The 27,739-nt window shown below is 35.8% G+C and overlaps 1 protein-coding gene across 1 annotated transcript in view; it reads left to right on the forward strand.

The window, feature by feature from the left end:
* The window catches only part of RAPGEF2 (Rap guanine nucleotide exchange factor 2), a 301,571-nt gene that overhangs the window by 239,930 nt on the left and 33,902 nt on the right, over positions 1-27,739 (forward strand). The window contains exons 22-27 of the mRNA XM_067297871.1: positions 12,239-12,370; positions 22,112-22,289; positions 23,640-23,776; positions 24,305-24,463; positions 26,196-26,348; positions 26,722-26,886. Of these exons, the coding sequence (XP_067153972.1) occupies positions 12,239-12,370; positions 22,112-22,289; positions 23,640-23,776; positions 24,305-24,463; positions 26,196-26,348; positions 26,722-26,886 (924 nt within the window). The remainder of the gene's footprint in view (positions 1-12,238; positions 12,371-22,111; positions 22,290-23,639; positions 23,777-24,304; positions 24,464-26,195; positions 26,349-26,721; positions 26,887-27,739) is intronic.

Below are 27,739 nucleotides of genomic sequence, written 5' to 3' on the forward strand. Positions count from 1 at the left end.
TGCCACTTTCATTAGTATTGTACATCACTATTCTCCCCGTGCTGATGGTACCCAGGGAAAAATAAATTTAGGAACGCCTGAGATAGAGTAATAGGATTTTTTTTAATGGGGGGCCCAGTGTTCCAGCTGGGGTTTTGTTCAGTTAAGTATGCAGAGATAACGTGATTAATCCAGGAGATGACTAAAAGGTCTACCGCTTTTACGGAAGGAAATAACCTTGTTAAACTCCTGCAGCATGGGGTGTTATAGCCAAGACCATTTTAGTGCTGTCATAAATCAGTGGTTAAAATTGGACTCACAAATTTTCTGGTTATTGTAAGATGACCTACTGCAATAGTTGAGTACATATGCACATTCTGAGTCTCTGTGGTTTACCTTCTGATAGATGGGAGAACAGTGGATGGGTTTCACTAATTGTATTTGCAGAAATGGGCTTGCAGTGTTGATCCTAGTATTTCTAGCTGATTTGTGTCTTCATTTTTCTGCAGCCTGGTAACCTCCAAGTTGAAAAGTTTCTTTGTAGATAGACACGACTGAAATATTTCATGCTGTTAGTAGAATATATAAGTTGCTGCATGGATATATATATTAGTAGATGGTTAATCTAAGGAAGGACTATGGGTCTGATTTAAACTGTGTGTGTGTGCACCTGCACAGATGCAAATAATTACATTTCTGGAAACCACATCTGAATGTCAGCATTTTAAGCAGAATAACATGGTGCTTCAATTGAAGGCATCTTCTTGCTCTTAAGCAGTCTGGTTTTAGTGGGCGCCGTGTAGGGCCTTTTTGTTTTGCTTTATCTTTGAAGAAAGTTAGGAAACTAATATCTTGTGAATATGTTGTGGACATTTGGAAACATTAGATGACAGAAGACATGGGCTAATTGAACTTAGCATTTGATTTTACAGTTTTGAATAACTGACATTTTGAAACAACTTGCAGAGCTTTTCTTTCTTGTAAAAATTCAATGGAAATACTATTAAGGTAAAAGATGTTTCTGCAGTGATTTGCATAAACAGTTTTAAAAGTCTCTGAACAGTTGTTGATGCACTGCTTTGGAAAGAGTCTCCAGAATTTAGGGAACTTCCTTACACTTACCTGAAGACCTTTTAATGAAGAGAAGAAAAATGGTCCTTTATTTTCCCCTTCCTATGATCACAGGGAGCACAAGCAAAGTAGGTATTTGGTCCAAACCAGTAAATATTCGTAGCAATTTAAAGAAGTTGGCTCTTTGGTCTGTGAGGTAGGGTAGAAACTCTAGGGGGTTTAGGAATACATGATAGCACACATAGTTCTAAAAGTTTGTGTCAGGGTGAAAAATTTGTTTGCCTACCATTTGAGGGAAAATGCAAATAAAATAATACAGTAAGCAAAACTGGGGATATTACAGTAACATTCACTTCCATTATGTTGCCATGGCATGGGTACTGTTATGATTTAAAAACTCATAATAATAAAGCTGTTTGACTAGTAGGTGTGTTAGTACAGTATTAAAAAAATCATAGACCAGGTAAAATCATACTATTTTAAGATTTTTGCAGCATTAGCGATGTATAAAGGGAAATGCTTGTCACTTAAATATTTTGAGTGAATCTTGTTGTTGTGCTATTTTTACGTTATCCAGCAAAATAGTGAGACATTCTTCCTAATGCAAATATGAAATTTTGTTTTTACTTTCTGTAAATCGGTCTCAAATATTTTCTCCAAACTTTAAGATTTTTTTAATATCCCCTTTTTAAAAGAATGCTATTGTCCTCATTTTGAAGAGATTTGCCTGTTTTTTTTTTACCCCAAATTCTTAATTTTGTACCCAATCTTTGTTTTGAAATGCTGTGTGTTATGTAGTTAGGAATCTCCCCAATAATACAGCAAAACAACTCGAATGATGATTAAGGTAATACACATTTTTGCTTTATATTAAAGAATGCTGCAATCAGAATATTTTTAAAAACAAGGTTGAGCAGGTGCTTTGCTATCCACTTGTGCATGAAGATATGCATCTTGCAGTATTGCAATTCAGGCTTTTTGTTTAATGGACTAAACAAAACTACAGAAATCAATAGTCTAGAGCAAGCACGTAGAAAACAGCAGTAGTCAGTACATGATTTCTTATTTGGATCCAGTCATTAGTGGAAGAATTATACATGTCTCCCTTCTATCATTTTAGTTACTGAAAAGCAAAATCATTGTATTAGAAAAAAATCTCATGAGCTATACCTTGATGCTGTAAAGCAAAGATGATATTTTAGTTAAAACACCAAAGATGGCTTTTATATGGCTGTAGACATTAGATTGAAAAAGAGTTTAATTGCTTGTAAGTAGTTGTCGTGCCTTCACTTTTAAATTTTCATCAAATTTCTTCCAACTAATTTGGAAGAGAGAAGACTAAATGTACAAATGGAAACATCCAGTTTTTCCATATGTGCGTGGAAACTACCTCTGTATCTATCTAGCTCTTAAAATATTTTCTCTGCAAGTGTGCAGAATACATATGTCTTTACTAAGAAACTGTCAGGTATAAAATCTAAAACTGTGTTAATCATCTTGATTTTTATATTTTTCCTCTTCTGGTTAGCCTGTGTTTCTGATAATAAATATGAGAAACAAGCTGGGATCTCATTTTTCTGCTTGGAGGAATGACATGGTTCTGGAGGGATTTTCTGGGTCACTGCCATTGCAGGCACTGTGTTGTACAGCGCCTTCATAGCTCTATCTAGCTTCAGTTCGAAAGCCTTCGCTGCCTTGGCTCCTGCCGAGCGTGTTTTTGAGAACCTCCGCAGCTGAGTAGGCAGCAGCCTTCTTTCAGCCTCCTGCTCCTTGGTTTTGGCACCTCTTTTTCCTACTTCCTGTTTCTAGATGGTGATCATATGCTCTTTCAGTTCGGGCTAGACAAGGCATGCTGTTCTTTCTCAAATACTAATTTCTTTCCTGTTTGGATAATCCTCATAGTTCTTCTCTGAATCGCTTTAAGTGTATGGCTTTAGGCCTATCTTTCTTGAAAACATATAGCTAGGAATGTGTGCAGCGCTTCCAAATGCGCTCTCTTCTGGAGCCCTGGATTATAGCCCCAGACTTCTGCATCTCTGGATGATGCATGCTGTGATTTCATGTGGTTCCTCTTCTGCTGCATCACCTTAACAGTTCAGACACTTTCTGATCAGCTACTACTTTGAAAATCTTTTCCTAGTAATTTCTGACAGTTAAGCTCCAGGTTGCTAATACGCTTTTTTTATTTGCCTGAAAGTGCATGATCTTGCATCTTCTCAAACTGTGTATTATTTCTTACTCCAAGCTGAAGGTCATCCTACTCTTGCAGAACAATATCCTGCTCATCCTTTGTACTGATGGTGTCCCATTTGCGTTGTTAATCAGCAAGTTTTGTCAGCGTGTTTGTGATGTGTCTCCATCTGTATCAGTTTTTTTTTTTTTCTTCCCCCCACTTGGGAAGAGGAGACTTCTAAGATTTTTCCTGCCTTTGTCATTTTTCATATACTGTTTTTAAAAAAATACCACTCACATAGCCCTTAGTTTAATTTTTCGTTATTCTAGAATAGGAAATTAAATCCAATTTATTCTGATTTGCTTTACTATTGTAAGGAAGTTTTTGTGCAGTAGTTCAGTAGTAAAGTGCAGTAGTTCTGGTTAAACAGCTGCAATTCGAAACTGAGATGTCCCAGGTGGTCTTGAAAAACTTAGCAAGTTTGGATTGTTGACTAGAGTGCTGTAAGCATGAAATGAAATACTTCATGATTGGGTATAAAAGAAAAACGCAACATGTGTGTAAGAATGCTCTGCTGATGGAAGTTTCAACACTTAGAACTGAAACACATCATAGGTCTTTAACCACTTAAAATGTGTCCAGGTTAGAGGTTTTCACATTTGGGCTAGACACTTTACTTATTTGTAGCAGTTTTCAATCCAGAATAAAACATTAAGGCTGAAAATAAAATGTGGCCCCAAGTGCCCTCAGTTTCCTTTCTGCTGTGATAATTGCTGTTTAGTATGCCCACATACACTTGTTTGAATGCTGCAGGAGAAACCTGAAATAAGTCTGCAAAGGTATATTTGAGTCTGCTCCTTTATTTAAAATATTCTGCAGTATTTAAGACATCTTGTTAGAAAATGTTTGAATTATCATTTCCTGTAACCATATGCGCACCTAAAGTGCTCTTGAACTTTTCTGCCTTTACATCCGTAGTCATAAATCCTTAGTCTGGTTTCCTGTGGAAGTGAAGTTTGTTACCATGTTCTTCATTCCTTCCTATCACACACTACTTGTAACAGGCCAAGGAGTTAAAAATTTAACCTTAGAGGTCCCCCAGAATACTGAAAGTAGACCATTCGGTTCCTAGTCGAGCAGCAGACTTATTAAACACCAGGACAGCCACAAAAGAAAGTATTTAGAAATATCCAGCTGTGCAGAAAACCCTCAGTTGGCACTTGCATTGTCTTAATGCCAAAGTCACTCACCAGAGAGAAATCTGTGTGAAGGCAGTCTTTAATTTTGCCTTCCATAGCTACAACTTTTACATAATAAGGAACTGTGTAGAAGTCCGGTAGCTGAGCTCGTTACCTGGTTAGAGCAGTTGGTCACTATGAGAGGTAGCCCTGGCCCCTTTTGGCATCGTTTGCAGGGTTCCCAGCAGTGGAGACACCTGCTCATGAGTTCCAGAAAATAAACTATGTGTTGTCATGTGCCCAGCATTCATGCTGTTGCTAAACCATTAGTTAAGCTCGTTGGGTTTTGAAAAATATTCAAACCATTTTGCTTGGCGATCATGTGCACATTTCCCAGCAAGCTCAGTTTTATCTACAGAGCAGTACTGCATCCATTGGAGCAATGTTTTCTGTCACTCCAAAAGGACAAAAGGTAGCAGGCAAGGCAGAGAATTACAAACACTGATTTTTATAACTAGTTTTCCGCTCTCCTACCTTCAAGATATATCAGAAGCAAATTGAAATTCCTAAGAATGGTCTTTCTCTCAGACCAAATTGAAATGGTGGTTGAGTGACTATTTTTAGTGGTCTAAGTTGTCATTATGCAGATTTCCACCATATGTATTCCCTTCCCAGTTTTATTCAAGATTTTAGGAAGTTGTTGGTTTGTATGCAAATATGGGCTGAGCACAACATAGTCTGTTAAGGATCCTGAATATAAAATGCTTGGTGAAACAGTGGGGTACTTCCAAGAGCTGTGTGATATATCATTGTAAATATGCAGACATAATGCACTAAAGAAGAGATTGCACTTTTTATAGGTTGAACAGTTTTTCAAAGTCACTAAGGATGGGGTCTGATCTAAATTTTAGACAAAAACAAAATGACAAATCAAAATGACCAACATAAAATATCAAATACTCTTAATGAAAAAACAGATGAGACCTGAAAATCCTACATATTCCTTTCTGCAAGTTGTTGCATACCTGCAGTGTTTGAGAAAATCTTAGCAGCTAGAACAAAAATCTTGTAGCAAGTAAACTGAAGATACAGATGGCTTTTCTCTGAAGGGGTGTAGAGCTGTTAGTTCATAAAGATTTAACTGACACTTGTATTTGCTGAAGGAATAATATTTATGCCAGACCTACAAGTATAAAATGCTACGTTGGATCGGTGACAGAAATGCTGTCAAAGGAAAAAGCAAATACTAAAGGATCTGGTTCTACCTGGGACAAGGCAGATAAGTTAAATAAGAATGGGGGCGTGCTGGTGATGCTCTTGGTACCTTGCTCTGAGAAGTGCTGCCCTGGGAGCTTTGCTCCCGTTCCCCAGATGCCCACTTATGTTTCACCACTTCTGTCCCTGTGCGGAAGTCAATAATCTTTCAAGCAAAGGATAATTATGTTCAGTGCATTAAATGCTCATAGGGATTAGCTGCTGAGAGCCGTGAGATATACAGTAAGCAGCAGTCATTGTGTGTTTGGTGTCAGGGAAACAAAATGAAGTTCATTTTCTTTCCCTCCCATCTTCCCTCCCTTAGGTCACGTTTCATTAGTTTCAACATCTGAATAGTTTTATGGAGGGAGTACCTACAGTGAAGTATCAGTGCAGGAAAATATGAAGAGCCTGTCTGAAAACCTCCTTGTAATGTTTCTTTTTCTTTTTTTTTTTTAATGTATTAGAGATGTTCTGTTGTGGACTTAGTATGTAGACAAGAATCAGCTCAACAGCAATAGTACAGAATATTTTCAGCACGTGGGTTATGTCTTGTGTTGTACTCTCAAGTCATCTTAAGAACATTTTTAAGATAGGTCTTTATGAACTTTAAGCCACTGTTTCATGTAAAGATGTCTGATTAAGAAAATATTTAGATTCAAAATGACATATATTTTGTATACATTTGCATTAAATGAATCATGTATACAAAATACATAATTCAAAAGCCAGAGGGTTTCATTTCATGTCTTAAGCATTAACTCTTCTCTGAAAACTTCACTGACAGAAAATATATACATGCTTCTTACAACTTTTTCCATCCCACCGCTATGTACAAGGAAATCATGCTTCCATGGGAATTGCATCCTAATTGAAACTGCATATAGTTTAAACTTATTTTAAATTTAACTCTACAGTGGACATGTCAGCCTGCATCATGTCTGTAGACAAAATCAATAGAAATTACTTTATTATTCTGTAATTACTTATATTGACTGCTGCATTTTAAGTCACTGAACTGTAAAAATAATGTTCTCCTTAGTGTCTCTCTTGGTTAGTGAAAGAATTATGTTTAAATAGCAAGTTGAAGAATACTCACCATTGTTACAGATATTTCCTTTTGTCAGGGTATATTATTAAATATCATAAATCTGGGTATATCATTAAAATACAAAAGATTTATAAACTTTTAATATAAAAATAAACATTTACACAAAATAGATGAATAAAATGTTACTGAATTGATAGAATACTGAAGAATACTGGTTTGTAATATAGACTATTCCATTGCAATAAAGTTAAAAATTAAATTTTGTATCTTATTGTCAATGGGGAAAAAAAATGAGAAGGTCAAAGGTATAGTCCTTCATTTTTTAGCTACTGTTGCTTTTCCTTCAGTAAAAGATGCAGAATACAGAAAGACTGTGTTTTAACTTATTTAGATTTTCGGGACTAAGTGTATCTTGTATAAAAGATTTAAAGTGACACTAATATTAGAATGTTTTTTATTATATTCTTTTATTATTAAAGAGATACTACAGAATAATCATAGAATGAATGAAGCTGAAGAATTAGAGCTTGCTCTTTTCTGATATTTAATTTCAGAAAGGGGAAAAACAGTTTATAAATTTGAAGTTCTGGGTCACCTCTTGTGTCTGGCCTGGCTCAGTGGCACTGAATTACCCATAGGATCATTCAGCAGGAATTGCTTAATAGAATGTTACGCTTCCTTCTCTTAAATTCCATATTTCAGCTGATGTACTTCAGTTGCTTTGCAGATTTTATAAGTCTTTCCTAAAGTGCTGAACAGCCTTCAATAGAATACCTTGTTTATGAAATGTTTAATGATGTGTCTGCTCTGACATGAGTGGTATATTGGAGCTCTTTAATCAGAATTCCTCTGATATTCTATTAAAATTATATTCTTAGATTGTGTACTTTTTTCTTGTTACAGCATTTGTGCTTCTTTTCACATATGAAAACAACTTCTTTTTAGAAACATAGAGAACTAACCTTTTCATTATATATCTGAGACTTTCACATCTTATCTAGTAAATATTTTGAAAATATGTTCATTTTTAAAAAATGCTGTATTAGTAACAGGAGCCCAATCCTTTCCTGAGCTGAAGTGGCATGTAATGCAATGGAGCTCAAGCATTTGACTAAGGCTAAGAAAGAGAAGCCCGGCATAAACCCAGAAGTGGCATATATTCAGGGCCTTTTGTTATGCAGAAAGGCACGCTGTAGAGGAGGAGAAAATCATGATGTTCCTAAAATAGGAGGCACGTATTCAGAGCAAAGTAATTGTTAGCTTTGCATGCGTATGAGTGATGACTCACTTCGAGGGTGGAAGTAATAAAATGCTGCTTTAAGGTAAGAAGATTGATGACATGTTTTAAGATATTGTCCATTTCAAAATGGAGATAACCCTCTGTCCTTAAGACAGTTTCACGTAATTGTTTTTAATTGTTTCATTGTTTTCAAGAAGAAGACTCTTGGAGTCCTCAGATGCACTGTTTTTCCTCAGTCGTGTGTGTGTGTATGTATGTGCGTATATGTGTGTGTGTGAACATATACACACAAATGCACATACATATATGTATAGTAAATGTTTATATAAGTGTGTATAAACTCTTTAAGTGTATATGCATGCACACTTATTAAGACCTATATGAAAGAGTATAAAATACTGTTTTCACTTCTGTCAAATTAAGATCAGATCTTTGGCATTAAATATTTTATTAGTTCATGTTTTGGATTAAAAATTTATATTAAAATTTTTTTTATTATGCTAAACTTAATGAAATCTCTGCATACAGAGCCTAAATATTTCTCACTTACAAGTTTGTTCTGAAAATAGCAGTTAACAGCAAAGTTATCTGGTTCTTTTAATGACTCTTAATTATTTAATATCATGTACATGTAATATATTTTTAAAATATATTCACTTAAGAATGAATCATGCATTTATTTTTCTAAATTACCCTGCCTTGTTTTTATTCCATCTGCTAGTTCATTCTGATGCTATGACCACAAGCATTCAATAACACAGTTAAGAAATGCAGTTGCTGGCTTCAGCAAATCTGTAGTTTAGTGTTTGGTATTGTCACAGAAAATAAGTGCTTGTTGTGTAAAAGTTGCTTTTTTCCTTATTTCTTTGAATGACTCCTTAAAACTAGCCATCACTTAGTGAAAATACAAAACAAGAAAATAGTGACTTGATTCTGATGCTATTTGTGGTGTCTTCAGTACTCTATAGCTGATGTTATTGAGGGAAACGTTATGTCCTTAGATTTTCTTATATTGTCACATGATCTGGAGGACAAAGCTTGTGTTATAAATAGACTGTACTCACTTTAAAACATTACAAGAAAAGCTTTATTTTTCCTGTGGTACTAAATAGTAAAGTCAGTACTAAACTGTTGAATGGAAGGATAGCTGAATACAAATACTGAGTGCTAAAACTTTCATGATAAACAAATCGTATTTAGTAGCACAGCAAGTGTACCTGTAATGGTGAAGTTAACTCCCATTTATTTTTCAGAAGCGGAGATTGATGTTCCTTGCTGTTTTTTGCACTGAAAGCAATAGCATAATTTCATAGTGCTATTTTCTAATCTTCTCTTTTCCTCTGCAAATAAGAGATTGGATGTATCTGGCTGTGCCAGACAACTTTTGGGCTGGCTGCTGGCACTACTCAGGTTGTAGCAAGTTCCTTGAAAGCTGCTTTTCAGGCCTGCCCTGAATGCCGTCACCGAACACAGTCTGTCCCATGACCTCCAAGAGCATGGGGAGATCTTTGTCTGTCATTGTGATCACTGCTTTGCTTTTTTCTTTTTCCCTTTGTGTGCAATATTAAACATTTTAAAGAGCAGTTAATGACTAAGTTACCAATGTATGTCTTCATTATATACTCTTTAAATTGAGCTCACAATTTAAACGTTTAAGTGATTTAATTTTTTATTAATGCTTACATAATTTCTCACCTTAATTTGGAGGTAAGGCAGCTGAAGTGGAGGCCACTTTAGGACATGTAGCATAGCAATGCAGTATTCTGGAAGGGTGTAAGCATGTGTTTTCTGCTTGTGAATATTCCTGTTTGATTAGGATCAAAGTGACTAGTTGGGTTGCCCTGAGTAGAGCCTGCTTCTGATCTGCTGTCACCACTTGGCAAGTGCATCTAGTGCAGCATGGTTTTGACTTTAGAAACTGTTCCGAAACCAGCAGTCTCCAAACATTTAGTTGATTACAAGCTAAGTATTCAGAAGGCTTACTCGTATTGCATTGCATTTTATCTGGGATTGTGGAATCTTTTGCCTTTTCCTACTGCCTACATAATAACATATCTGAAATGCTGGCTGTTCCTTTAAAACACTTTTAAGTGGAGCTATGTATTAAACATAGCTTGATTTAATTTTTTTATCGGGCTGGCTGGATTTGCTTTGATGTAAGTTTCTTAAGAATTGTTATTGCATTGATGAAGTAAATGCAGTTGTTCCTGACATATTTGAAACAAATTATGAAAAAGTAACATGTTTGGCTGGGCTCAGACTGAGTTGACATGCATTTCCCTCTGGAGCTGCTATTTATTAGTGATTGTTTGAAATAGTTACTACTTTATAAAATGTAAAACTCTCAAAACATTATATTATCTTTTTTTTGTGAGTTTTCTTTAGATGTGTGGATCTTATGTGACTTTTGCATGGATGTTAAAATACTATGTAGGTTTTCCACTTGGAAATAAACCTGGACTACTTTAATTCTAGGAGGCTGTTGTACTTACAAGAGTAAATGACATATTCATTGTTGTGGAGGAAAAATAGTGGTGATTCACTTCCCATACATTCTACCTATGGAATGTATATTTAATTGCAGAGTGGTTTGAATCATGATCAAAAATGAATGTAATGGCCTGAACATCAGTAAATAATCTTCAGTTTCATGCTGATTCAAATCTACAGATGAAAAAGAGAAGCAGCAGAGCCAAGAGATATTATAACTGATACACTTTCTCTTACTACGTTTTCTCCTTTTGGTATAAAAACAATAGTGGTGAACATAATTAGATTTTTCTGGCTGTATGTATTAGAGCATTGCTTTTGTTAATTGTCCATTCGCTGTTGATTGGCATATGAATATCAAACCTAGCTCTGGGCTGGCAGAAGCCTTTCAGAGTTGTTCATGTCTGCTTCCTGTTTTTAGCCCCTCTTTCAGGTAAAATAGTGAGAAGGAATCCTTTAAACTCTAGGCACTTTTGCTATCACTGATGCAATCATGTTGGCATAAGGAAGAAATCCTTTTCAGGTGTATTAGGACAGGAATGGGCAGTCAGTCTAAATAAGACTAGTTTTGCAGTGGGTCTGCTTTCAGCACAGATGCTAAAGCCAAGGTTCGTACAGGGCATGTTCCGTAAACACAGACCTAAACAAGGCAAAAAGCAATAAAACTACTCAGCATCTTTAGCTGTATGAAGGTGATCATTTTCTGAAACACGCTCTCTCTCGTGGCTCATGGATGACTTTTCTCCTAAACTTTTATACTGACGAAACTCTTGCATCTGAATGCTGAACGAGTTCTTATTTCCACCTCCATCCAATGAGAATGTGAATGGTGCCAAGGCCATGTGTGATGTTTTTGTTACAAATGCACCTCAGTAGAGAGCACCTACCCTGTGTGACTTGAAACAACAGCAATAAATTAGTAAGCAAAGTTATTTTTTAATAATTGAAATGTTTATTGCATACCCAAATGAATATGTTAACAAACTTTTATTGGCTAGCAATAGGATGAAAGCTTTTGGGGGAGATGAGTGAGAATGGCTGAATTTGCTCCTGAAATGAGTTTTAAATATTTCTTGAAAATTTAAATATTTTTCTATATGAAAGTTAATTTTCTACAGTCTGATGTTTACAGTTCTTGTGAATTTTCATGGAAGCTGTGTGCGTAAAGCAGTAGTAAAATATATATCACAAATTTTGGTGATGACCAAATGTAGTGTCTTGTTTCATTTTTCAGCAACATGTGTGAGCAGACTCATTTCAGGATGGTAGCTCTTTGCAGCAGTGTCAGTTTTCCTAGGCTTTCTCTTTATTATCACATTATTTGGCTCAAAGTATAACAAATAGTTCAGTGTCTTGGAATTTACTTGTCTATAAAGTACTTTATGAACTTAAAAAGCAAAGGAGTTAGCCAAATACAGAGCAGTGTGGTGTGGGTTACTTGTTTCAACATAAAAAAACCAAAACAATCATAAGATTCATGTACAGTTTAATTCCATCTAAACACCGTAGAAAGGTACTAAAGAGTTTTGGCGTTAGGGTTATTGTTTAATTGTTTTTTGCCCTCAGCTATGTTTTTTTGCATCTCTTGATATGCTTGCAGCACTTGCTGATATTTTGCTGACCTCTGAATGAATTAAAAAACCCTCTAAGTCTCAGACTTGTAAGCTGCATTCTCAGTCCCCAGTGGTTTACTTAATACAGTTGGTGCTGGCAGGGAGTGAAGTGTGACATGAATGATTTAAATTCCTTTTGCTGTGTATCTACCTCAAATTGTAATGATGCTTTTTCTGCTCCATCTATAGCTTCCTGCAGATTTCACAAAGCTGCACCTTACTGACAGTCTCCACCCACAGGTGACCCACGTTTCATCGAGTCACTCAGGATGTAGCATCACTAGTGATTCAGGAAGCAGCAGCCTTTCTGATATCTACCAGGTAAGACTGAAATGGATGCCCTTGGGAGAAGCCAGTGCCAACAGCTTTGACATTAATAGCTGAAGGCCCGTGCAATTGTGTATTGTCAGTTTTCATCTACTGAAAAAATCAACAGATTTCAAAAAATTATTTTTGCTTGAGCCGTCATAGTTTGAGGGTTTTATCCAATACTTGCTACATCTGCTGTTTGAAAACACAGCATGTAATCTGTAACACAGTGACATGACATGTGTTTCCCTTGTTTGTCAGGATCTGTGTCAGAAACGCAGAGGTGCAGGATTTGAACCTTCTGCAGTGTTGCACTTCATGAAGTCTGTTTGTATTTTGTAGTTTTTGGAGAGGAAACGTTCCTAGATTTCATCATGGAGAGACAGTGTGGCCTTGAGATAAGGGACTCTGTTCCTGACTTCAGCATTTCACCTCACTTCTATATGTCTGATTTACCATATGCAAAATGGAAACAGAGGTTTACTGCTGTTTTGAGAAGGCTTTGAGATCTGTTGATGAAAAGTGCCTATGAGCTGGACATTATTATCAAGAACTAGATCGGAATTTTAAAACTATAAAGATTTTATAAGATCTAGGACCTTGTTATGCAAGGGATTTTTCTTCTTGATGCCATATTTTACAATTTTTAAATGGCTTCAAAAACTGGAGCACATTCAATATTAGGGAGGAAGATGTGTGCAGTGAGCAGCCTGTGCAGACCTGACTCGAGGGGCAAATTCCAGTTTCCCCACCTTGTAAAGACTGAGCATTAGCATTTTGGTAGTGCTTCTCCTGGACACCTGGAAAAGATGGGGGGGTTGAACTGGTGAGATATTGTAGATTCATACTTCTGGGGCACCTCTTTGTTCTTCGTTTGAAGCAGTTTGAGTTTTGAGAGACTTGCTGTAAAACTGATCCAAAGGGTCCCTAGAGCATTTGGGGTGTGTGTGTTTACAATCTAAAGGCATATTAGGAAAAAAAAACACCCAACCCTGAAATAATAAAAGGAAAGGAGAAAGTCTAGAGTCTCCTCTTGATATTAGCAGTTCCTGCAACTTCAAAGAAAAGGATTTATCCCTGTGATAGGGAAATATAGTAATTTGTTATCCTAAAAAAAAAAAAACCAACAAAAAAACCCAAATTTAATTAAAACATTGTTATATCAAAAAGATCTCTAAAAACTTAACATGACCAGTTCTCCATGAAGTACTGTTTACTAGAGGAGGAATAATGTTTGTTTTGGATGCTTTTCAAAATGTTAGAAAGGCAACTGAATGTAAGTAAATGTGGCCATTTAAATAATGGGAAAAGCATCATCTATATAAATATGTACATCTTCAGCTGTGAGAATTGATATTGTGTGCTCCAGGATGCACAGTGGTGTTTTTTTGGCTGTCCTTTGTAGAATCTATCAACTTGAGGAGAGTAGGCTAAAAACAATCTCAGTCCAATTTAAATAGTAGTCGCAATAATGCAAAGGTTTATTTCTGCAAAAAAAAAAGTCAAAGTAACTGAACATTTTAAGCGTAGTGTATGCCAATCAAGTATACTTGTCAGAATTTCTTCTGAAGAGAAGATTGCTTCGAGACAGGATTTAGGTGTATACTGTGAGAGTGAAGATGATGTAAAATCAGCTTTGTTATTTAAATCTTCTATAGGTTTTCATATCTTTCATTCCAAAGATTTTACACTTTAACATAAAAATAACAAGTCCCTCTAGGGACCCAGTTGTAGGTGGTATTTAGATAGATTATAGTCATATAGTTACTTTCTAGATGAGTTGAAGGAAATTTTTCAGAAAGAGTTTCAGCAAGACTTTTGTAATTCTGAAAAGGATCACTGAATTTCGGGGGTTGAGGAGGGGTACTTCTATAGAAACTTCAGAAAAATATTTCTGTATGTAGTCACGTACTTAGTGTAAGACTTCCATAGGAGCTCTTGTTTGCAATAAAGAAGTCAACAGGATGGGTGGTGTTTTGAGAGTTACTAATTTTGCGAAGTATTTACATGGGGAACCATACATTTTTCTTGTTTCAAGTTGTACTTTAAATTTATTTTTAAGGCGTACTTAAAAATTTTAATTGAGGCACTTTGTCATTCTGACGATCCTAAGAAAAATATTATCAGATTTCTTCAATTACTCTGCAGTTAACTCCTTATTAAAGATGTCTTGGCACAGATATATTCAGATATATGTAGTTGTACGGTATGTCAGAATAATTACTATAATAACTCCTGTGTGTACAGACATTAAGAAATGTGAGCAAGTAATTTGGAATGTAACCCTATATTTTGTGTTAATACTTTAAGATATATTTATTAAAAAATAAAATTGAATTGATGAGTTCAGGTGTGGAAATGATAAGATTCTTAAGTTCTTAGCTTTGCTGTATCTAGTATTGTCATTTTTAATGATTTTTCATATTGTGGCAAATCATTAATTTCTTACCTCAGTTCCAGTCATAAAGGAATGTAATGTAGGCATATTCAGGTTAGATTAGGTTAAAGAAATGCAAAAAACCCAAAACAAAATAAAACTGCAGAAATTTGAATTCTCTAGAGTCAAGACAAAAATGAAATAAATGTAGAAATTACTTTTTGAAAGTGAGAGACATTGGATCAGTTATCCTCTCCCAATTTTTTTCCTTTTAATTCTTTCCCAAGTTTTTAGAAACAATAAATCAAAACCAAGTCATCTAGCTATTCACTTTTGTATTTCTATTTTAATAGGTCTTAGACAAAACTTAGTATTGTTGTTCTTCTGATTTTTATTTTCTGTACATAATGGTGTTTTTTCTTTTCAATAGAATGGACTTCTGTTCATTATGTCTAAGTAGAAAGGAATGATTCTGAAAGATTGCCATCTTATCTTTCAACTGAGAAATAAAATAAATGTTTTCCTCTCAAATTGTACCATTAATTAGATCTTTACTGTTGAAATCTGAATTAATGATATGTCATGTTTTGCGTCACAGTAAGTTTTATTTCAGCAGCCTTAAGAGCAGCTGTTTGCAGTGAAAATACATTCCTGGCCTTTTTAGATTTTTTTCTTTTTTGAATAAATCATGAAGCTGAACCTTCAGATGCTTTCAGCACTGAGCTGAGAATACTTCCCTTTAAATATTAATGCTGTAACTAAATTTGTTTGTCAAACGTTGCACATGAAAACTTCTTTTAGGATAAGAATTACTTGTTAAAATGAAATATATAATCCTTTCTTTTTACCCCACCCAAGTCTGAAAAAATGTTTGAGGTGCCTGTCAGCAAAGACTTTAAATGTTATTACTTTTATTTTAGGAAGCAAGTCCGTAAAGTGTGACGAACTCTGTAGTATGACTGGAGAGGAAGGGGATGCTGGATGTTGATAGATTGTATGTGCATTTCTGTGTGCCAAGAGCAACAATCCTTTGCTTCTCTCGTGTGTTGACTTGGCAAAGAAAAGCCTTCACTGCTGCTTCCCATGCTTAGGAAATGCTTCCTATATACCTGTTGCTCTATTACCTGATCCAGGTATACCTGCATGCCTGTTGCTTATATTACCAGATGGTGATCTCAGTTTGACAGCAGGGAAATCTAAACCCGTGAACGTGGCTTACTCCTCTTCCATCTTTTGGGACGGCGTTGTGTTGATCTAGCCCTTTCCTCTGCCAGCCCTTGCCTGCCTTGTGCTGCCGTCAGCCGGCGTGGCTTCCTGCAGGCTCTGTGCCCGCTGCCCTCTGCTCCACATGGTCCGAGCGGTGAAGGAAAGCACTGACATCCTTTCTGTGACCCTCCCAGGATGCACGCACTGCTGGGAACTTCTCAAGACATCAACTTGTTTTCTTACAAGCCTGATGTTGTAACTCCGAGAAGAAATTTCCACCTTCCAGAAATTCTCTTTCTGAAAGAACCCAAACCTTCCTCTCTCAGATCAGAGGATTTGTGCAGCCTGCCTCAAAGCAAGTCTGTTATTGCAATATGCAAAATAAAAAGGTTTACCTTAAGCATAAGTCAGTCTTTTTTTGACTGTATCAGTGCAGTCTGCAGTGCAAGGAACTGGGCAACTGGGCAGGGCACTAAGGCACAAGGGCATTCGAAGTGTCTCAGATAGGTCTTACTGAACTCCCCAGTTTTGGCCAAGTACTGTGCAGTACTGATCACTTATGACTAGTTCAGGTAAAGCAGCTATGCGGGTGATGTCAGTGAACACTGTTCCGTTTTGAAAAAGTTGGCAATAGGCAAGAACAGTGTTCCTGGGGTGTGTTGTCTGGATTATTAAATTATTCCATCCCTAGAGAGGAACACCGCTAAAACTGGCTCCTGAGACAGATATGGGCTGCTATGCTGTAAGTCTTAGAATAGATTATAAAAGGATAATTATGAAGAGAGAGCAGTAAAAATTTTAAACTGAATGAGTTTCAGGGTGTTTCATGACCACTTGCATTCTTGTCAGTGGTGCGTGAAAAAGTAGATTTACTGCTGTAAATTTTTGTATGATTTGTGTGTGCATTAGTTATACGTGCTCGTTTTATATATTGTAACTAATTATATCTTATATATATCCTAAAATATTATAATTATCTATATGGATTGAATGTCATGGCAATTTATTGATATTGTAACCTTTTATCCAGTGAGTTGGAAGCTAATGCAAAGCAAAACTCCATCCATGCCTTCTCTCTGTGAAAAAGCTGTATCTAGTGTGCCTATACAATCGCAGGAGGAAATCTTTCAAGTTAGTGGGACTTTTGCACGTGATTTCACTAAAGATATAGTGCCAGTGTTTGTGGTGTTTTGTATCAATAGTAAACGGCTTATAAATTAGGATGTCAAAAAAAATTTTTTTTTTACCAATCAATGTTCTTAATTTCAGTTTCAGTTTATTTTGTAGCCCTCTTTCAAGCACGATGATCAAAAAATAATTTGAGCTGGGCCTGACTGTTTTCTATGTTAGCTTCATGGACTTGAAGGGCTGCAGCAGACACTGATGAACCTATTTTTGGCCTGTGCAATTTAAAGACAAATGAGCATCTTTTTTTCTTTTCCATTTTTGAGTTTTTCCAAAGTTGTGTTGTGTGTCTGGAATATTTGGGTATTTTGCACTGTCAGTGTAGGTGGTGACATTAGTCATAGCAGGAGATTTATCCTTCAAAATGAGTGCTTTTATTTTATTTTTTTTAATTTTAGGGAACATTTGGAGAAAAATGTCTAATAAGAGTTGTTTAAAATATTAAAAAGTGAAGATCAGTCAGTAGTTTATGTGGTTAACTTAAGTTTCTTTTAGTTTTTCTTTCTATATTGTTAAGATCAGCTGGAATCTTTGTCTCCAGACCAGGACAGAAGACAAAACAGTGAAGGCCACGCAAAACAGAGCCAGACTTCTAGGCAGTTCTCCTACTCTTTCCACTTTCTCTTCCATAGCAAAGCATGTGTGTGAGAAAAAAGTAATTATAATACCAGAAATAAAAGTTACTTGGCTGTAAAGATATAGATCCATTGGATCAGCCGGCATTCCTTTGGCCTCTTCTGAGCCTCTGTGTCTCAGCAGATACCCAAAGAACTGGTTGAAGAAGGAAATGTGGCAGTAGAGGAGGTGATCTTCCTCAGCTGATCTCATTATGTCCATGTTCATGATGCCTCCTGAAAATGAAAGACCACTAGAGTTGGGCATATTTAGTTTCCTTTTCTACCAGTCTAAAGGAACCAACAGGGTCTTCTGTTTCCCCAGTGTGCCCAGTTTGGCCTAACGGGAATGATAATTGTTTTTTTTTTTTCTAAAATCTGTCAAGCAGCCAAAGGCTAACTGAAAATTTATACAAGGCTCCTTTACTTTCCATCTTTTCCTAGTTATTTCACTATATTTGTTTAATTAGCTGTTACCACTCTAATGCAGAAGTGATTTTGGTGTTGGAGATGCTTAGCAATTTGAACAACTGTTTTTACACTACTGGGAAATTGGTCTTACTAGATCCTGCTTAAAATCTGACAATTCTCCTTAGTTACCTAATGTGAAATAACTTTTCATATCAGGCTTGAAAATGTCAGTCTTTGTCTCCAGACTTTCTTGTTGGTGATGTGACAAGTAAAATCTTAGGCTGTCGCTATTACATGATTCCTCTGAAACTTTAGCAAATTTCTCATGACATCTTTTCCACTGTGAAGAAAAAAATCTGCTCCCTAATATGAAAATTTTCATTGCCACTGCCATTCAGATTTTGGAGAGAAATTGTTTTCTGGTTTATGTTCCAACCAGCATTTTTCTTGTGTAACCTCTTTAGATTTATTTGTAAATGAAGCTAATTATCTCTAATTACCCAAGAAACAAAGGACAATGTGCACCTATGAAAGCACTCATTTCTGCGGTGTATTTGATCCTTGATTAAATGCCCTGGGAATCTATAAGCCTCATGACTGACTCCAGTACAAATTACGTAAGGTATTCATCTGGTGTTCTGGATTTTCTAAGGCTTGTTAGATAGAAGGCCCCATCCTCAAGGGAACTAATCAAGGTTTTTCCCGTAAGTCTTACACAAATGCGTGGCAATTACTTCATAACTAAGGGTTCCCAAGTACATGTTACTCAATCTCCTAACCCATGAGGGAGTACCAAGGTGGAAGAAGGTGGATAGTGGAGAAACTTAGTGTGTCACAAGAGGACCCTGAACACGTAATGTCCTGCAGAAACTATTGAGCTTAAAGAACTAAGTTATTTGCAGTGTACTTGTAGATAAATTAGTATGTGCTTCTAACATGAAGAGAGATCCAATTATGCTTAATGATGTAACAAAACTAATGCAAAACTTTCTGCATGTCTAAACTGAGAATGAAGCTTTGTGGGATGTTTAATTTTTTCCTACTGTGAATGCATATTGCTTCTGTGGAAATACTACTGTTGCATTGCTTTGCTGACTTTTGCTTAATCAAATCATTACATTTTCGGAAAGCTGCTTGTGAAAATGTATTTTTTTTCTCGAAAGATAAGGTTTATTTTTAAAGGTGTATTAAGTTACACTAATAAATTTTCTTTTTACACTGGATTGTCACATTTAATTCTGAGCTGCATTTGTTTCAGTAAGCTGTGTTGCTGCTATTGCAATACAAAAATGACAGCTAGTCAAGATAACTCCTGTATCATCACAGAATTATCTAGCATTTAATGAAAGGCCATCTCTTTACTTGGAAACTTCTAATTTAATCCTTTCCCTAATTTATTATGGTTGGACAATGGATGCTTTTGCAGTGATGTTTTCTGGTAAGCTTGAAGATACCGAACCATAGTACAGTGCTACTCAGAAATACAGCATCTCTTTGCTGGAATCAGCTCTATTTATAACAGTATACAAATAAATGCTTCTGTGATCTTAAAATACAGTATGAAAAACTGTACCTTGAATATTTAATTGTACCATGTGAAGGCAGTGCAGTAATATAATGCTGTTATCTCACCTGCTGTTACACCTCATGCATAAGTATAAGATGAATATAATATTGATATCTGAGGGTGTTCAGCAGTTCTATTAAGAGCAGGTTTATGCTGTTTATAAAGGGAAAATCTGCACTGGTAATAAATTTGGTGGTTTGTATTTTTGGATAACTATTAAACTAAAAATAGCTACTTTATCATTCTGGTTTATAACAATGACTTCAGTTGTCACAAAGATTTAATTAGCTCTGTAAAAAGCTGTCCTCTTAAGAAAATGTTTGTAGCCTTTAGTTGCAATTTTTAGAAGTATCTTCTGAATGCAAAGTTGCATTTAATTTCAGTGCGAGAATATTTTTCAAAATAGCATTAACTTTTACTTGTAATAGAGCTTCAACTTCTGTCCATTTTTTTTAGAACAAATAACTTGTTTTTTAATAATAATTTTTTGTATGATATGTGGAATTTTCTTGGGTTCCAAAGTATCTCATATATGTCAGTGTTGTGGGACTAAATTTAACTCTGCATTCATCTTACCATCATGCTTTTGAGAAATTGGACTGACTTTGGGCAGGTAGGAATGGCATTTGCTAGTAGTGGGAAGATTTTCAAATTTGGCTAGTGGATTAGTCAGTAACACAGTCACTGGAGTTGTCACTGTTGGAGACTTATGATTTTGACAGATCGGTGTCATAAGCTCTGTATGTCTCCTGACTCATCCCCACTAATTTTTCCACCAGTCTCATTTGGTGAGTGTTATTTTGTAAGAGTAGTTAGAGCTACTGTTGAGAATGCATCACAGGGAAAATTAAGAACAACAATACCACTAATGAAAATACTGCCTTCAGTACTATGACTTTTGTATATATGCCAGTAACACCCTTCTTTATTCTGTGTAAGAAATGCTCAGCATTTTTTTGCCTCCTTTAAAAACACAGAGCGAGAATTATTTGAACATGGTGTAGATGCTGCTGTCATGCTTTTTATATTCACAAGACCCTGTTACAAAGCTGGGGTCGTGCTGCTCCCGGGAGGGCGCAGCAGCTAGGACTGACGCGGGCTGACCCGATCCCTCTCCAGCCATATGCTGCCGTTCAGAACCCAGCTGCGTGTAGTGGCATTAAAGCAGCAGACGCCAGCCACAGCGAGGCAGGCTGAGCCGGGGAAGAGCACTCTGCAAAAACACACGGATCACTTTGCTCAAGCATTGTGTTACCCCCGCTCTGTTTGGAGGGTGACTTAGCACGTGGGGTTTTGGGGGGTAGGGGAGTTTTGTTTGTTTGTTTTTTACCAGTTTGTTTACATGAAACACAGATGGATACAACAGACTTCAGTGGCTATGTTTGTCCCCTGCAATATTTTTAAAGCAGACGTGGATGCGCTGCTTACTTCCAGAGGCACTGAAACGAACCATCCAAATAAGACATGTGAAACTTGATTTGTCAAGCCGTGGCTTCAAACTTTCTCATTAGAGGCTTGCATTTCCTTAAAAATCATGCTAGCTGAGCCTGAGCAGCTGCTGGGATATTAAATCAGCTTCTGAGAAAAAGCAGCTTTATCTCCCATGACAGACAAATGTCTGTGGGATTTATTAAATGTCTGGTCTTAAAACTGAATCATTAGAATGTATTTACCTTTAGGTGCTGTACTAATGTCCTCAAGCATTTTTGTTCGTTTTAATGAAATTTCTAGCAGAGTAAGTTTGGCAGATATTCTGTGTAGTCCATCTATGTTTTTTCAGCAGTGACTTCACATTGTTTCTGCATCTGTTAAATCTTATACTGTTTATCAATAAATAAAAGCCATAGCTAACCACTTCTAACTGGAAAATAAAAAAAAGTCCTGGGTTACTTGATGATAGAAAAATTCTGGTAGTATTTTGATGCTGTGCATAGTCCCTCAAACTAAGTCTACTTAAAGTTACCTGTATTGCATTCGTAAAGGTCTGAAAATAGAATGTTGGGGAGGGAACAGAACATGTTTTAAATGAACTGTTTATTAAAAAAAATATGATATTCAGCTATTATTCCCAGAAATTGTTCCTTAAAATAGGTCTGCTCTCTCTTCTCCCTAGACCTACTGATTAAAAACCATATGTTGAATCCTATATGCATATGGCTGATTCAAACCAGTGTTGAATGCTGTTCAAAATGTTGGTTTTGGGGTTGATTAATGTAGCTAGTTGTTTTAAAAAGAAATTTAAGGAAAAAAGCAATATCAGAAGTCTTAGTTGAATTGAGTGATTATCTGTTAGGTTGTAACATTCATTTCTGTGTATTTAATTAGGAAATTGTAGCGGTGAAGAACACGTTTGAATGCTTTAATTTTCTTTAATTGTTTATATATGAATTTAGGCTACAGAAAGTGAGGCTGGTGATATGGATCTCAGTGGGTTGCCAGAGACGGCAGTGGATTCAGAGGATGATGACGATGAAGAAGACATTGAAAGGGCATCAGATCCTTTGATGAGTAGGGATATTGTAAGAGACTGCCTGGAGAAAGACCCAATAGACAGGACAGATGATGACATTGGTAAGTTAATACAGTGTAGTAAAATACTATGAAACTTGTTTTCCTTCACCAGAGAAATGTACTTCTTTAGCTTGAGGTTTTATTTTAGTCAGAGGCTTTTGTACTTGGTATGTTTAGTGTTTATTCTGTAAGCTTGCTTATAAAAAAGGAGTGAATGAGTATCTCCAAAGAAGAAATTGAAAATGCCCATGGAATGGGTGAAAGTTATTAGTGCTGGCCTGTTAGATCTCAGGATTCAACTTGTAATTGATATCACAAATATCAAATAAAAATATAAAGTAAAGAATGTGGCTTATGGGAAATAGTTTTACAAAACCTTGGCAAAATCAACATTAATGTCAATTATGGATGCTTATTACATTAATTTTTTGTTAATCGTAAGTTGTGATTTGTGTCTGTTTTTACACTGACACATACATTGCATTTTTTAAAAAAAAAAACTAATATTGGGGTCATAAAACCTTTACATAAGTGTGTATTTACTAAAAGTAATTTGCTGTGTTAACATAGTCTAATATATTGAAAGCAAAGCAATACAGAACTAAAATTTTAATTCTTACACTTTCTAACCTAATCTGTTTCACTGACTCCATTTTAAAACTATTTATCTGTTTATTAAAGTATAACTTAAAAAAATTTAGAAAGAAAATGGGGTTAAATTGACTTTTTATTAGGTACAACTAAATGCAAAGTACATCCTGCATTAAGGATTTATAAACCCTCAGCAGAACTATTAAGAAGAACTGAGCTCTGTGTAGCCGCAAACAATGTAAAAAGTGAAAATATGGGAGTTGTTGGCAGTCAAGTATAAGTGCAACTCCAATGCATGCAGAAGCTAAGTTAGCAATAGTCACCTGTGCAACAGTAATTGCGTTCTGTCTTTCTAACCCGGGGGGATTCTGTGAATGGGCATGTGACAATCATGTGCAATTTAAGTGTAGACTCTGAAGGGATGGCTTTACCAATGAACTTGCTTGGTTTTGTAAAATTTTCCTTCTTAATGACTTACTATGTTTTAAATAAGCCTATCATAGTTTTAATTGAATTATTGCAGTGGCTGGACAGAGTATTAAGATTTCATTGGCTGTATTCAAAGCTCTTGGCTGCATTACAACTCTTCCATTATGCTGACTTTTACTATGCAGGCCGTCTATTGATGATATGACCAGCAGGTCTGTGCCTGCAAAATACCCAGTAATTACAGCAGGCCACTGTAGATGGTTTATTAGTTTACGGAAACGATTGTGCAGCATTTTAACTTAAGTAGCCCCAGGCATCTTTCTGTAGAACTGTCTTTGCTGTACTTTGTTGTTTTGACATGTACAACTCAGTGGGCTTTTTTTCCTTCAGAACAACTACTGGAATTCATGCATCAATTGCCTGCTTTTGCCAACATGACAATGTCGGTGAGGAGAGAGCTCTGTGCTGTGATGGTGTTTGCAGTTGTGGAGAGAGCAGGAACTATTGTACTGAACGATGGGGAAGAGGTCGGTAGAACTTACTTTTGACTTTAGACTCTCCTATTGTGCAGACATCCTAGACTCCAGCATTAAGGTCCTCTTTCGTTGCTTAAAAAAAAAAAAAAAGCATTGAGCATGTAAATTAAGCCTCTCTTGTTGAGTGTTAGATTAAAACCTTTTGTTTAAGCATCTGCACAGCATTCCGAACGCCTACAATAAAAGCATAAGAAAAACACTCTTCATAACGCACACAGAAATGCTTCCTGCCTATTGGAGCTGATTCTGAAAGCTTATTCTAGTGTTTTAAAGCCTTCCATTTATTTTATACTGTTTTACATAGTTTTATTTAATTTTTATGTTAAGAGTTTAAAGATTCCAATTTTCTTGAGCTGGAAATGGTTACACATTCGAGGTAAACTAGCTTATAAATATTTTTAATAGCTGATAGAAAATTAACTCTTGTCCTTTAGAACTGTGAGGATTGTATCTATATAGTATGATATTAGAATGTTAAATGACTCAGACTTCATGTATCCTGCAACATTTAATTTGTAGCTGGATTCCTGGTCAGTCATTTTAAATGGTTCTGTGGAGGTGACGTATCCTGATGGAAGAACAGAGATACTGTGCATGGGAAACAGTTTTGGTGTTTCCCCTACCATGGAGAAGGAATATATGAAAGGAGTGATGAGAACCAAAGTGGATGACTGCCAGGTAGAGTGTTTGACTGTAATATATGCAAAATCGCATACACATAGAAGTAATGTGGCTACATGGCCAAATGCAGTTTATTGAAAACTGTGTATATATAAAATCTCCAATGCATAACCCTGTCAATGTTTGGGAAATATGGGTCCTGCTGTTAGTACTCACAGTCCGGGAAATCTTCTTCCGCTGATCCAGATAGGGACAATTTTGGGTCAAGAGGTTTGTCTACACACTTTCTCCAGAAATAGAGGCCCAGCAGCTTGTTGCATATATTCGTTGCTTCAAACTTTCCCTTAGGAGGAGCTCAAGGTCTGTTAGCCTGCTATATGGGCTCTTTTACTTCTGCAGGTAATAGCCATCCTTCCTTACTGGACTCAACTACTGAATCTTAGAGTAATACAAGCTCTCTGTCCTATGGTCTGAAGTATGAAGAGTAGAAAGTCTTCTAGTTTCAGTCAATCTGGACTTTCAAAGAAAACTTCTTGACCCTTACTAACACAAGTAGTCAGATATAAGGAGCATTTCACATAACATGAGAAAATAAGCCTAACTTGGATGTGTGGTTGCTATTTCCTTATTTCCATCCTGATGATAATAGCCAAGGCGAATTTAAAAATTTTGCCTGGTCCTGATGGCTAGTTAGCTTCCAACAGATGTCCTTTGAAATGGGTGAAAATGAGTATTAACTGAATCACCTGGTTTAGTTTGCCTGTCTAACTTCCAATAAGTGCATAAATGGTATCTGTTTGGAAAACGTTTTCCAAGAAATCCAAATTGTAGGAAAACTGTTTCAACTAGTACTAGCTGTTGGAAATACAAAAGTTATGTAAATGAATTGGGAAGAATGCAGTTAAAAATATTGTCTCAGTGAAGCTCATGCCTTTGCCCTAAGTACATGATGATTTACAATCCAGCAATCAAAAGAAACACATAATTTCTTTTCAGTTAATGATCCAAGTTTATATGAGAAGGCAGTTTAATCTTCAGTATTTACCCATAAAAAGAAATAAAGGTATAAAACATTTAACAAGTTACAGAAGATTATTCACTGTGAATACAATCTAAAAGTTTTGCAAATTGGAGTGGGTGTTCTTAATTATATTTGAATATTGTAGGTTCCAGGAATATTCCTAAGGTATTTACCACCATTCTGTGATTTATTCTTTCACTTATGCCTTGCTGAGCCGATGATGGCAGAAAATTTTTCTTCTTCATTATACTTTAACCAAAAAGTGATTTGTTTCTGTATGACGGCGCTTACGTAAATGAATAAATGTTAGCTTTCTTAATGACTGACTTCATATATGGTTGCTATGAAAAATTAAAAGTATTGTCAATAGCAGTGGGCACAAAAATCAAGAATAAGGTTTTCCCTTCATTCTTTCTTACACCTTTTAAATACCACATAAAAGCTAAAATATGAGGAAAAAATATCAGATAGAGTACTGATCTTCCTCTCCAGCAAAGAAGGAGATAAAAGCAATTAAACAAAAATGCCTAGTAATGCTAAATCATTTTGCACTGATGAATCTTGATCTCTAAGTGCAAAATTGCAGTGGAATTACCATGCTTGAGTATTCATCAGCTTACTACAGTTGAACTGCTGGACAGACAAATTTGGCCAACTGTGGCTTGAGAGACTACTTTATCTTTTGTAATAATAGAGTACTGCCTCATATGTCTAAACAGTTTTCTGAAAACTTTCTCTTTTAATACTCATGTGTGATGATTCTTCCAGTTTGTTTGTATAGCCCAGCAAGATTATTGCCGCATCCTTAATCAAGTGGAAAAGAACATGCAGAAGGTAGAAGAGGAAGGGGAGATTGTGATGGTGAAGGAGCACAGGGAGCTTGATCGCACTGGAACGAGAAAAGGTCACATTGTCATCAAGGTAAAAGCAAAAGATGGAGAGGCTTGCAAAAGTCAGGTATGCTCCGTAGACATCTAGACTTGGCAAGTAAGGCCCAGGATTAACTGAGATATGTATTCAAAAGTATCAACACTTTGAAATAAAGGGTTAATACTTGTAGTTTTTCTGTTTAGAATTACTGACATTGATAATTAGGTGATTTCTGTATAACTTAATTACAGAAATTTATTAAATTTCTTATTGCAATGATTAAGCTATTATATTTGCTTAGTTCATCAGTCAATAGATGCCCTTATTATTCTTTCTGGTTTAATGTATCATAAGTATGTTACCAGACAGCAAATATGCATTTACTTAAACTGTATTTTAATAAAGAAGGTTTTATTTGTTACAGGGAACAGCTGAAAGGTTAACAATGCATCTGGTGGAGGAACACTCTGTGGTAGATCCAACATTTATAGAAGATTTCCTGTTGACCTATCGGACCTTTCTTTCCAGCCCAATGGAAGTGGGCAAGAAGTTGTTGGAGTGGTTCAATGACCCCAGCCTCAGGGACAAGGTTAAAATCCCCTAAATTATATACCTGTTATCATTTGCATTGAAATAAAAGTTAGTAAGAATAAAATAAAAACGTTTACTATATTTTCAAGAGAGTGACTATAGCTGAAAAAGACATGAATAATAGTTTGTGACAAATTTTAATAGCAGAATATATGGATAAAAGTTTTTCTTTTTTTAAATGTACTTTATTTCAAATACTAATGTGATCAAGGGAGTTGTTTTACCTTGTGTTTTTACAACATAAATTAGTTGCTTGTAAATATAGCAAAAGTTTTTTCCAATAACTAGCATTTTTATTTAATATTATTCAATAGAATTCTATTTTGCCTTGAAACTTGAGCATATAACCAAGGTCTTTGTTTTCCTTACATAATACTAGTTAACAGAACTTGGCAATCACTTTGTGATAACTTGTTTTTATATAAAGACGTTATAGCCATTGTAAAGAATTTATTGAGCCTCTTTCTTGTTGAGCCTTACACAGCATTAAAAAAAATCCCAAACACAAAAAAGCAATTAAACACCCCTTACCCCAAACAAAACTGCCATGGTGGGAGAATAAGGCCCTGTATATTCAGTTTTGGCACACTGATAGCGCTGTCTATTGAGGCTATACAGTGCTTCACACTGCAGTGCTTTATTTTCAATTATATACGACTTTGTTAAATGCAAATTTCTAGTAAAAAGTGGTTTTTGAAAAATTTGAAGCTAAATGGATTGTATCAATGAGATTAAAGAAAAGTTTCGTTTTCAACATTTCTTTAAATCTAGATGTCTCTTTTACTAGAAGTGCTAGTAAATCTGTGCCTTGCAGCAAGCACCTTAAATTTGGCAGAGAGGATGAGCTTTGT

This window comes from Apteryx mantelli, chromosome 5, assembly GCF_036417845.1.
Source record: "Apteryx mantelli isolate bAptMan1 chromosome 5, bAptMan1.hap1, whole genome shotgun sequence".
Classification (NCBI taxonomy): domain Eukaryota; kingdom Metazoa; phylum Chordata; class Aves; order Apterygiformes; family Apterygidae; genus Apteryx; species Apteryx mantelli.